The sequence below is a fragment of the Tupaia chinensis genome, unplaced genomic scaffold, assembly GCF_000334495.1.
Source record: "Tupaia chinensis unplaced genomic scaffold, TupChi_1.0 Scaffold143771_1, whole genome shotgun sequence".
NCBI lineage: Eukaryota > Metazoa > Chordata > Mammalia > Scandentia > Tupaiidae > Tupaia > Tupaia belangeri.
This window is the reverse complement of record NW_006203620.1, coordinates 383,424-396,772: the sequence shown is the minus strand read 5'-3', so window position 1 is coordinate 396,772 and position 13,349 is coordinate 383,424. Positions and strand designations below refer to the sequence as shown.

General features: G+C 36.8%; 1 protein-coding gene across 1 annotated transcript in view; it reads left to right on the top strand.

The window, feature by feature from the left end:
• The window catches only part of ACSL4 (acyl-CoA synthetase long chain family member 4), a 45,123-nt gene extending 36,852 nt beyond the window's left edge, over nucleotides 1–8,271 (top strand). The window contains 1 exon segment of the mRNA XM_006164967.3: nucleotides 6,811–8,271. Within this exon segment, the coding sequence (XP_006165029.1) occupies nucleotides 6,811–6,968 (158 nt within the window). The 3' untranslated portion in view covers nucleotides 6,969–8,271.
• The last annotated feature ends 5,078 nt before the right edge of the window (nucleotides 8,272–13,349 follow it).

Genomic DNA, 13,349 nt, shown 5'->3' with positions numbered 1-13,349 from the left:
TTCCTGCTGCATTTGTTCAGTTTATGTGATAATGAGTTTCTAATCTGTGATTCTTCTAGATAAGTTTCTTATATCTTTCCAATTCTTTTTTTTATTACAATCTTAAGAACCTCTTATTTTAAAGATTTTGGATTCCCAATCTTTAATTCTGAGTTCCATCTGACTTTTTTTTTGGAGAGATTTTTGCCATAGGGCACGTGCACTGGCCAGACAGACAGAGACAGACAGAAAGCGAGAAATCAACCCCAGGGGGTTGGCCACGCTGCAGTCCCTTCTCCTCCATTCTCCTCTTGGGATCTTGGGCATGCTTGCATATGCCCCCGGCGTGAGTTTTAAACCACCGGGTCCGGGACTCTAACCGTGGTTGACTACATGGGAGTCCAGCGACATAGCCATTACCCTAACTGCTGGTCCCCCCATTTGACTTTTTATTGAAGCATACTTACTTTCTCTTAACTGCTCTAAGTTTTATTGAGCTGCTGTTTCTGCCTGTAAAAATAGACTTACTTCTTTTAGTTTTTCTGCTATATCCTATCTTGCTCTTCCTTCAGTCTCCCATTTATCCTCTTCTACTATAACATGTCTACCATATTTATTTACGTATGCCTTTTGTGGTTTACTATATCTTGTTCCAACTTTAGTTCTCTCTCGAGTTTTACACATTCCTTCTGTATTGTTTGAAAGGTGGTAAGTCCTGCAGAAGTTTTGCTATAAGGTCATTAGTCTTAAGTTTTAGCTTATTAAAATGGATATCTATTTCAAATTGATCAGCTTTTAAATCTCCTTGGAAACTAATTTCTCCTCATATTCATTTAACTTCATTCTTGTCATTTCCAAGAGTTCTTAAATCCAGTCTTCTCTTTCTCTAAATCACCATTTTTTATTTCTTCTTTTTTTTAAGAGGTTTTTGCTTTAGAATGTGCACACTTACCAGAGAGAGAGAAGCGGAGACAGTAGAGGGAGAGTGAGAAATCAACTCCACAGGGGTGATGGCACACCATAATCCCTTCTCCATTCTCCTCCCAGGATCTTGGGCATGCGTGCACAGGTGCTGGGCATGATTTTCAAGCCACCAGGTCTGAGACTCGAACCGCAGTCAGCCGTGTGAAAATCTACCATCTGGTGGCACTCTATTTATTTCTTGCCATAAGGCAGGCGCCACCACGCCCGACTATTTCTTGATCCAAATTATATTCCAGAGATTGTTTTAATTCTTTCTTTGACTGTTCCTTTTCATCCTCAGATGTCTTCTTTTCTCCTCTTTCTGCTCTTCTAATCTTACTTCATTTACAAATGCATCAATCCCTGATATTCAATCCTCCCATTATATTTATATGCAACATTATCTTTATCTATTCATCCATTGATTAGGTTAAGTCCATGTCTTGGACTCCTTTTATATAGCTTTCTTCTCCTGTGATTGTCTCCATTTTCTCCAAGTTATATTTTATGCTTATTTTGGTCATAAACTCCCAAATATCTGCTAATCCTTGATTATCCATTCATAGTTAAGAATGAGGCACTAAAAAATGGGCTGGCAGGACCAGCAGTTGGTGTAATGGCTATGTCGCTGGACTCCCATGTAGTCAACTGTGGCTCGAGTCCCAAATCCAGTGGCTTAAACTCAACACCGGGTGTGTGTGTGTGCATGTGTGCCCAAAATCCTGACAGGAGAATGGAGGAGAAGGGATTGTAGTGTGGCCATCCCCACTGGGGAGCAATTTCTTGCTTTTTGTCTCTCTGTCTCTCTCTGTCTTTCTTCTGTCTTTCTGGTGAGTGCATGCGCCCTATAGCAAAAACCTCTAGGAAAAAAAAAAAAAAAAAAACTGGCCAGAAAGGTTAACTTTTTAGAAAAGTTATTCAAATGTAAGTATCTTTTCCCTCAGTTCATTCCATTTCTCCTGTCTATTTACTAAGTGATATTAAACTGACTACCAGTATTTGGGTAGCCAAAAGGAGGTTAGGGGTTTTGCGTGTGGGTGTTTGTGTGTATAACACTCTAATTCCTCCTGTGTTCAGCCTTGCTTCCTTACTCTGTCATGCCTAATGTTCTGGAGTCCAGAGTGTCTGTCTCTGTCTTTCTCTACTTGAGTTTTTCCAAAAAGTAAACTTATTTCCAGCCTGGATGAAGAACAGCATAGGATGAGGGGAAATTGTCCTCTAAACAGGCAGAAAACCGAAACTTCCCTGTCATCTCTGTCTTCAGAGGCATGGCTTCCCAGGGCACTTGGCACTAGCGTGAGGTCAATTTGCTTCTTGTTGACATCCTTTCTCTTTTGGCAGTTGTTTTAGTTCTCTTGGCAGTTAGTCAATTACCACTAGTTTGTGTGCTTTTTGTCTTCCAGTGTTTTGTTGAACTCTCGTCCAGTGCCCTCTTTCTTTCTCATTTCATTGTTTTCCTTGTGGTCAATACCTTTTTCCATTGAAAAACTATATTAAATATTTTAGTTATTTTTCATGGAGAGCAGGAATACTCTACATATTTTTCATGTTTATTTGGGAGCTGTTAACCTAATTTTTAACTCATTTTCTCTTAAAAAATGAAAATATGTTATAAAATAAAGGACAAGGCAGAAAATTTTAAAAAGAAACTAAGAATCACTTAGTAGTTATATTTGGGTAGGTAGATGATAAAGTATCTTTAACCTATCAACATCACTGACATTTCCTAAGTGAGTAGATACAGAATTACATTTTCATTTTTAAATGTCAAATAGTATTCCAATATATAGGTGTCTGCTTATCCCTGTTGTTGACTATTTAGATGAGTTCTACTTTCCCCCCAACTGTAAACAAATGACACACATATCATGTTTACTTGTTTTTAAGTAATTATTTTCTTAGTATGAATTCCTAGAAACAGAAAATATATTTTTTAAAGGCCTTTTCCCCATTGCCAAATTGTTCTTTTTCCCCCTGGAAAAACTCTATTGGTTTATATTTCTACCAAAGATATATGCATAACCTGTTTCCCTAACTAAGCTATAATTACTTCTGTTTTTTCTTTTTAAGGTTTTTGCCATAAGGGTGTGTGTGCTCGCTGGAGAGACAGTGAGAGGGAAAGTGAAAAAACACCCCCTTGGGGGATGGCCACACTGTAATCCCTTCTCTTCCTGGGATTTTGAGCACACATGTGTGCACGACCAGCATGAGGTTCAAGCCACTGGATCTAGGACTCGGATCGCAGGTGGCCATGTGGGAATCCAGTGCCTTAATCACTATGCCACCTACTGGCCCGTATTTCTGTTTATTTTTAAAATTACTTACGTTTCATTTTCGTTTTAAAATATAGTTCATGGTAATAGTTTTTTCAGTTCAACTATTTGCTAATTTTTCCCCAAGAACTTTCTGAACTCTACACTGTGAAGTTTTAAATAACTATTACCTATTAACATAGTCAGATTGGAAAGTTACTTATTTTATATCATATAGTTTGGACTTAATATTTTCTTTAAGATGGATTTGTTGTAGTATTATTGAGAAAACTTTATTTATTTTTTGAGAGATATTTTTGCTATATTGCACATGCACTTGCCAGAGAGACAAAGTAAGAAATCACCCCCCAGGGAGGATAGCCACACCACAGTCCCTTCTCCATTCTCCTGTTGAGATTCTGAACATATACACACATGCACCCTGCATGAATTTTAAGCCACCGGGCTAGGACTTGAACTGCTGTTGACTACATGGGAGTCCAGTGGCATCACCAGGTCCCTAGAACTTTCTTTGAAACCAACCCTGATTTTTCTTTAAACCTAGCATTTCAGAAAGTACTTCAGCCAGTAGGCTAACATAAGAGGTGCACTACAGTTATTCTTAGTCACTTCTGGAATGTACTAATGGAGTAGAATGTTACTTGAATAATGTGTACTTACTTGTGTAGAAAGGAACAATAGGGAGTCAAGCTGGATACAATCTGGTAGATTATAGAATAAGATCCTAGGATCCAGTAGGCCCCCATAACTTCCCTGTGCTTACAGTAAGACATGTAATTGAATTCAATTCATGAATTGAATTTCATTATTCAATTAATGAATGCCAATCATGAGCTAAATATATAAATGAGAAACGTGTTTTACGCCACAAAAAAAATTGTCTTGCTAATCTTTCACTTAAATGGTAATTTCAGAGATTTATGCAAAAAAGTATAAAATAGTCTTGTATATATTCAGCAGATATATCTGAAATTACACATCTTTCATAGCAGGTCTCTTCATGTTTTAAATATAAGTGTAAGGTACAGGTAGTAACATAAGAATGCAAAGTAATATTTTGGGTTGATTTAACCAATTCATAACAACTGTAAAAATTGACATTTGCTGCCACCTTCAGGTCACATTTCATGATGTTCTAGTTAATTCACATAAAAATGCCACATGTAAAACCATTTTTGTTTTTCCTTCCTCTAAACTTTCTTCCTTTTTAGCAATTTCTGTATTCAGTTTATAGGAAACTGCAATTGTTAATTGCTCTCTGTGACTTGGGGTACTAGATAACATTTAGGAGTTTCCAAACTGAAACCCATAAAGCAACATTTTCTGGTAGTTTGTTTTTTGCTTTAAATAGGAATTTAGCTAATGGAGATTAAATATAGGAAGCTTTGCTTCAATTTGCTTGTATGCAGCTAAATTAATGTACTTGCCTTATCCCAATTTTGTCAGTGTTTCAGGAATAGGACTTATGCAACTAAGGAAAATAAAATTAAAGTTTTGAGAGCCAAATCTCTAGTTGAGAATTTAACTTTTTACTTGAGCTCCAAATGTGGCCTTGAGAGCAGAGAGCTTTATTTCAGGCTCCTCTGCATAACTGAGCTGTAATGTGTTAGCAAAGTAAGAAATGGTTCATTTGCGAAAGTTTTAGGTTCTGTTAGTACCTGTTCAGGCATTATTTTTCACACTCAACTTTTTTCCTTTCACTTTAATGAGAACCTCACTAATTCAGCCAAACTTTTATAAAACTCGGACTAGTACTAGAATAAGAACTGCCACAAATTTTGAGTTCTTTATGCTTGCCACTGAAACCAAATTGTTTCTAAAGTCTTCTAGCATGTTCAGTGGTAGTTGTTTAAACACAAAGATACATGTTTCTTTACAAATGCTATTTCAAATAATCACATATAAAATCAAATGTACCTTGAGATTGACAATGTACTGCAAATGGTCCTTCAGAATGTTAAGGATGATCATGTCTTAACAATAAATAACTTGATGAAACATAATCTGTGTTATTTTAAATTACTGAACACTGAGGACAGCAGTTGGTTTAGTGGTTAAGGCGCTGGACTTCCACATGGCCTATCATGGTTCAAGTCTCGGACCAAGCAGCTTGAAACTCATGCGGGGCATGTGTGTGTCTATATGCCCAAAATTCCAGGAAGAAAATGGAGAGAGAATTGTGGTGTGGCTATCCCCCAGGAGGGGTGATTTTTCACTTTCCCTCTCACTGTCTCTGTCTCTTTCCAGTGAGTGCAAATGGCCTATGGCAAAAACACTGTCTCTGTCTCTCTCCAGTGAGTGCAAATGGCCTATGGCAAAAGCCTTAAAAGAAAGTATTGAACACTGTGTTTATTACCTCTACGTCTTTATTTTATTACAGTTCTTTCGACACATATTTAGTTGTGTAACTCAAATACAGTATTGCCGCATCAATTCTTACATTATTTGAAAGTGTGAAATTCATGATCCTACCTTTTAATTAATTAATTAATTAACTATAATTGCCACAGAGTGCATGTGATGGCCAGAGAGAGATGGAGAGACAGAGAGAGGGAGAAAGCACTCCTTGAAAAGGGATGGTCACACCACAATTCCTTCTCCATTTCTCCATTCTGTTGGGATTTGGGACATACATGCATACATGCCCAGTATGTTCTTCAAGCTGCTAGGGTCAGGATTCAGACTGTGTAGTCAACAATATGGGATCTGGCCCCCAAAACCTGTAGGCCATGGGGTTGGCTCCATAATCCCCTTTTTAATCTATATTTAGATCTATAGTAAAGCTTATAAAGCATATCTGTCTAGAGATTTCATTTTCTGAGGAATAAATTGACAACCTTGTATGTATTTATTGAAGGTTGTCAGTGTAGCCCTATGAATGGCAGTGATGAAACAATTACTATGCTTCCATGGAGCTTACATTATAGTGGGTGAGACAAAAATAATATCTTGGATGGTAACAAGTACTTTGAACTTCACAGCATAGTGTAAAGGATATGGAGAGACAAAGGGACTTCTTTTTTGTTACAAGTGCTCAGGGAAGTCTTCTCCAAGGAGGTGGCATTTGAGCAGATACCTCATAAGGGAGTGAAACATGCAACTATATTGGGGAAGACCATACCAGGCAGAGGGAACAACAAAATAAGTGAGGGAGTGTATGTGTGTACTAGCAGACTTCAAAAACCTTTAGAAAGTCATGCATAGTTTTTTCATAATACACATTTTCTATACACTTTTTGAAGACTTCTCAGGTGTGTGTCTGTGTGTATGTGTGTGTGTGTATCTCTTGGAATAAAAACCACATCGACTATAAAATTGTCCAATTGAAACAACCTATATATACCTCAAGAAGTACAAAATGATATTAAAAAGTATTTGTATCCTTTATCAACTCATATAGCACTAAATAAGTTTGCCTCATCCCCTGCATCGCCTAGGTAAACCCTGCAAAATTCCTATTTTATTAATTCTATTTTTCCTCACTCCTTCCTTCTCTCTTCTCTCTTTCCTCTTCTCTTCTCTTCTCTTCTCTTCTCTTCTCTTCTCTTCTCTTCTCTTCTCTTCTCTTCTCTTCTTTCTCTTCTCTTTTTCTCAGTGAAATTGGAGAGATTTGAAATTCCAATCAAGGTTCGCTTAAGCCCAGAGCCATGGACCCCTGAAACTGGCTTGGTAACTGATGCCTTCAAACTGAAAAGGAAGGAACTGAAGAACCATTACCTCAAAGATATCGAACGAATGTATGGAGGCAAATAAAACGTCGCCCTCTCATTTCCAGTTGCACAGGAGGTGGCCTGGTGGCTTATCAGTTCCAGAATTTTCAGCCTTTTTGAGCTGTCCTTTAGAATGTAAAGTTTATCATTCTAAAGGCATGGTAATTAAACAAAAAAAGACAACCAAAACTGTTAAAATAGTTGTTGAGTCTACTTTAACTTAGTTTTGCATAGTTCTAGTGAAGCTGAATTGAAATGTTACTTCATTTAGCTGTGTTATTAATTTTAGAGCAGAAATTCTGTTTTTAAAAATTAGCCTAAGATATAGCTGTTTTTGTAAAGAAAAATATTCAATGTTGAACAAAATAAATTGGAGTTGGAGTAGAATGTAGTTTGAGAAAATTCGCAGCTTCCAATATCTATTGTCTTCCTAGTTCAGAAGAAGCTTAAATATTAAGCATGACAAAAAAATACAGTAACACTACTCAAAGCAGGAGTGCTGCCAGGCTTTAAAATTTTCTTCCAGCCATTTATCTTGAAGGAAAAATTCAATCATAATATAATTTACAGAATCAAATAATACCTTAGAAGGTATTATTTTACATGATAATTGTGGCATAGGTTAGGCATAGAATCATTGTAATGTTGTGAATAATTACAGTGCCTAAAGTAAGAATAAAACAACATATACACACCAAAAAGTATCTAGTGATATATTAAAATGAAAATTGAGCTACTCCTTTGAAACGTTGAAATCTAAAATCAGTAACCATAATTAATTTGAATGATTTATGAGAAAAGTACATTTTTTAAAATGCTAAAAATTGCCTTTCTGTGTTTATTCAAAATGAGGAACTAAGACCAAGTGTTAAATGATAGAAAGTTTATGAAAATTTAACAGGAAACCTCTTCTCTACTAGAAAAGGTAATGACATATAAGTATTTGGAATTACTACAGCACTTGTACAGCCCTGAACCTAGGAAATAAATTTAGATTCTGCATTTATCTTTGATAACAGGGATTGATTTTAAGATATACTTGTATTAAATTACATTTGTAATTTAAGTCTGTTTGCTGTTGCTGATTTGAATCTCGATCAGTAGTTTGCATTTCAGAAAGCCTTTCATTTTGCTTTAATTTTAGGAAAGCGGGTTATGATGAATGACTTTCCCACTATCTTGTCTGAACCTACGGGTGATTGATTAACTTGGATGAGTTTGGGGAAGTTAAAAGGAAGAAAACACTGTTACTACTTTTTTCCTGTTTGTGAAGAGTTTAGAAACTGGAAATGCTAGATTTGGGAGAATGGCAGAGTTACTTGATAGCAGACTGAGATTTGTGCAATAACTTGGAGTGTGAGTTTCTTTTTGAATCTTTAGTTAAAACCTGGGATTCTGTATCCCTGATTGATACTCACACTTGAACCATAGTTATTGTAAAAGACGAAAATCCTTAATACTGTTATTCTTTGCACTTTTTCTTAATCATTTTATATATTTATACATACATATATATGTATGTTTGTATGATGCTTACATTGCTTTTATATATTTATACATACATATATATGTATGTATGTATGTTGCTTAGATTGCTCTGTACAGATGTGGTCCACCACTGCAACAAAATAATTTTTTTTGCTCTAGAATATTTATAAAGAACATATTTAAATGTTATGTATATGGTGATAATGAGGAAACAGTCATCTGGTATTATAAACAAAAATGAAGGTTTTTGTAAAGATTTCTGTTCAGTGTTCTGCAAAGTACAATTCTAGGCAAGTCTTTCCCAAAGCTATGTATATGTGAGTATTCTCATCCTTCCAACTTGCCTTTGAAGAGTGAAAAACCATTATTACCAAGTAGACTACTATTCAGCTTCTACTATTCCTGGCCCACTGTTTCTCCTTTAAGAATGATTTTCTTAGACTTTTCCAATATGTTATTTTTTTTTCCCCATTTGGAAAGGTGATTTTAAATGTACGATTACATGCATGCTATTTTATCTCAGATATCTGCACCCCTACCCACTCCCATCTTCGAAAGCTAGAACACTGCCAACTAATCTGTTGTATAGGTCCTTTAGAAACATGTTACTAACACTTCAGGTTGGGTGCTGCTAATTCTTTGCGAAAATCCAAATATTGTTAAGGGACCAGGGAGATGCCACTACCCCCTGATTTTTCATCTAAAGGTGTATGTTTATGTAAACAAATCTTTCCATATTCATAGTGACTTTTTAAGTATAAGAGCTAAGTATTTTGATCTCACATTTTTATACCTGTTTAAATTGTTCACAGTTATTATTACGTGTCAGCCATCAAAGATGTACTTTAAAAATTTACTACAAGTATGTACATTTCTATGTCAGACATTTGTGACAATTGCTTTTATTACATGGAAATATCTTGCCTCCTTGATATTTGTATTCATTCATTTTTTTTCTAGAGTGGAGATATAATTGTGTGGCTTTAGAGAACTGAAATACAGATGAATGATTCAAAAAGTCAAAAGTTAAGGAGAGTAATGTTTCTTTGATTGTAGAGACTGATTAGTAATCCTTGCCTATATTTTCCTGATAGCATATGACAACTGTTTCGAAGGTAACAAGATAAGAACAGGTTAAAGACTGTATTGTGTTTTGGATTTAGAGGGAAATATTTTAACTTTCAAGTGTAGTTATAAATGATAATGTATTCATATTTGTACTTTCTGTTAAAATGCACGATTGCAGAATTTGTTATTTAGACTTTGTGTCTATTTTTGGTGAAAAGCTTTGTTCTTGTTTTTAAGTTTGCACTCAAATCTTAAGAATAAATCCACCCATGTTATCAAGCCAGTTTGTATTTATTTATATGTTGAGATAAAATCTGTATGTTTAAAGTACTTATCTTGGGCCAGCCTGTGCTGTAACAGTTAAGTGTGTGTAGAGGAAGATGGAGCCTATATGGCAAATCAGTGATTGACTCCATGCCACAGTGGCGTGAAAATCATGCTGCGTTGAGCCAGCAGGTGGCATGATCGTTAAGGTGCTGGATTCCTACATGGTCAATGGTGGTTTGAGTTCTAGACCTGGTGGATTGCTTTCTCACTCATTTTCTCTGGCGAGCACATGTGCTCTATAGCAAATTAAATAATAATAATAATAATAAATAAAATTAAATAAATACTTCTTTTTAAAAACTCATTCTGGGCATGCACACTCATACTCAGGATCCTGATGGGATGAAGAGTTGAAGGGAAAAAAAAAGGATTGTGTGTGATCTGGCCCTATTGGGGGTGCTTTCTCTCTCTCTCTCATACACACATTCTCTTGCATAAAAAGAAAAAAGTAGTCAACTCAAGGCTTATGAAAAAAGTAGTCAACTCAAGGCATTGAACAATTAACTTGGCTTGTATAAGTCCCATCCATTAGTTTAGAATATTTGAACAAAAACTTTGATACAGTTTATAGAGTAGAACATCTTTGTAACACTGATTTTGTGAGACAAAACACGGTCACAGTGTGTGGATTATTTAGTAGGTGCTAATAAATGATAACTATTACTTTTAGGCTAATTAATATGTAGGGAGAAATTAATTTATCTGGGTTATATAAAGCTATATATAAAGTGATGTTGAGAGCTCTGGAACCAGACTGCATTAGTCTATTTCCTGGCTTTGCTGTTCACTAGTTGTGTGACTGACTTTGGGCAAATTAACTAACATCCCACAGCTATATTTCTCCATGTGGAAAAATGGGGTTGGTTGATAATAGGATCCATCTCACATGCTTGTGAGGGTTATAAGTTAATTTATGTAGTGTCTAGAAAGACAGTTTACATTAGTTATTATCATAACCATTATTGTCACCAGATAATACTCATCAATCAGGTTGTTTAAAGTATTGATTAGGACAGTCAGGGCCTTAGATTACCAACCTCTGAAGATTTTGTGGAAAGAGTTTTAGATTTAGAGGTCAGAAGACCTGGACTAATTCTGTGTTAACTTTGTAGCCATGGGCAAATCTCGTAATACCCTTGGAACCTCCACTTCTTCCCATTTCAAAACAAAAAGGGACTCCAAAAGTGACACTCTTTGCAAAAAGGGGAGGACAAATGACACAAGAAATAGGCATGTGATAGTCCCAAAGGTTCATCATGCCTACTTTAGTATGCTGACTGGAGAGAGAGAGAGAGACAGAGAGAGGGAAAGTGAGAAACTCTCCTCTGGGGGAATGGCCATTCCTCAATCCCTTCTACTGCATCATCCTCTTGGGATTTTGGTCACATATGCATACACGCCCAGCATGAGTTTCAAGCCACCATGTCTAGGCCTCAAACCACAGTCAGCCATGTGGAATAACGGCACCTTAACCACTATACCACCTGCTGCCCCACTGCTGTTGTTTTTTAAATGATGTCCTAGGCTCTGGATTTTCTGTATGGATGTGAGGCTGTAGATGATGCCATCACAGGAAGTAAGGACTCTACTAGGTCTTTGAAGAACTACAGGAAAGACTCTCTCACTCTGATGTTTTAGCTTTTCTAAAAACAAACAAACAAAAAATTAAAAAATTAAAAAACAACTATTTCCAGGGCTGGCAAGTGGCATGGTGATTAAGGTGCTAGACTCCCATGTGGCTGACTGTGATTTGAGTTTCGGACCTGAAGGCTTACTTTCTTACTTTCCATCTCTCTCTCTGTCTCTGGTCAAATTGAAAAAATAATAATAAAGAATAAATATATTTCCTTTGAAAGTAAAACAAGACATCCCCCAAAGGATCCCCACAGCACGATCCACCCCAGCCTCAGATCAGAGGCACATGTGCATGTGTGCACCTGGCATGTACACTCCCCTCTGAGGGAGTCTTAAGGACAGGAGCCAAGGACCTTCCCACGTGGGTCCAATATTGCAGATCATTACGTTACCACTGTGCCAGAAGCTGGCTCTGATGTTTTATTTTTAATCATGGTTGTACATACATAATTTAAGGCAGTGCTTTCAAAGGTTTTTTACTGTGATCTACAGTGATGTGTAAATACATGTGTATATATAAAACAATATTTTATTGAAATGTTTTTGTGAAAAAAATCAGTGCTAGGGAAATGAACATTGATTTTCTATTCTATTTCATTTATTTAAATATTGTTTGTGAACCAATGAATTGATTTGGTGACTATGTAAATAGTACTGTCCAAAGAATCTTCTTTCCATTTTTTTTCCAGAGATTTTTTGCTGTAGGGTACGTGTGCTTGCCAGAGAGACGCAGAGAGACAGAAAGCAAGAAATCACCCCCCAGGGGGATGGCCATGCCACAATCCCTTCTCCATTCCCATTTTCCTTTTGGGAGTTTGGGCATGCACGCCTATGCACCCGACATGAGTTTTAAGCAACCATGTTGACGATTTGAACCGCAGTCAACTACGTGGGAGTCCAGTGATGTAATCATTATGTCATCTGCTGGTCTCCAAAGAACTTTCTTTAAAGTTAAAAATATTCTGTATCTGTGCTACCCACTACAGTAACTGCCAGCTACATGTGGTTATTAAACATTTGAGATTTGGTGAGTGTGACTAAAGAACTGAATTTTTTACTTCCTTTCCATATTGGACACTACAGATTTAGGGAGATTGCAAGCCACAGTTTGAAAAACACACTTTTAAAATCATAGGTTTAAACAATGTCGTTTGAGTCCCAGACCCTGGAGGCTTGAGGAACACACCAGGTGCATATGTGTGTGTTCCCAAAATCTCAAAAGGAAGGAGAAATTGAAGAGAAGGAGTTGTAGTATGACCATTTTCCATGGGGGGAAGCTTTCTCGCTTCCCCTTTCTGTCTCTGTTACTGTCTCTTTCTGGCAAGTGCATGCAACCTCTGGCAAATTAAAAAAAGAAAGTCGGACCAGCAGGTGGCATAGAGATTAAGATGGCCAGATTCCACATGGCTGCATGGATTGAGTCCTGGACCTGGCAGCTTGAAAATTACTGGGCACATGTGAATGTGTGCCCAAAATCTCAAGAAGAGCATGGAGGAAGAGAAGGATGGCAGCATGGCCATCCCACCTGGGGATGGGGGCAGGGGCTCATCCATCTCTTTTCATCTCTCTCTCTGTCTCTCTGGTGAGTATATGTGCCCTATAGCAAAAAGCTTACAGAAAAAGTAAAAAGGGGGCTTGACTTGGGGGTGGCACTTGGGCATACCAAACACCAACTTTTTTCCATTATTTTTGCCTTGGGGTTGTAAGAAATCAAACAAAAAAGCATCAAGAGACTACAATGGACAAAGGAAAAGGTAAAAGGAGAGTGTTAAAATTCACTCACCCATGTGTCTCTCCAGACTGATTTTGCATCAGAAATCTGAAAAATTACTCTTTTGAGGTCAGGTATTTCCTAGCCCATGGAGTTTTTGAGAAGGTCAGAATCAGACAGATGTATACATACATT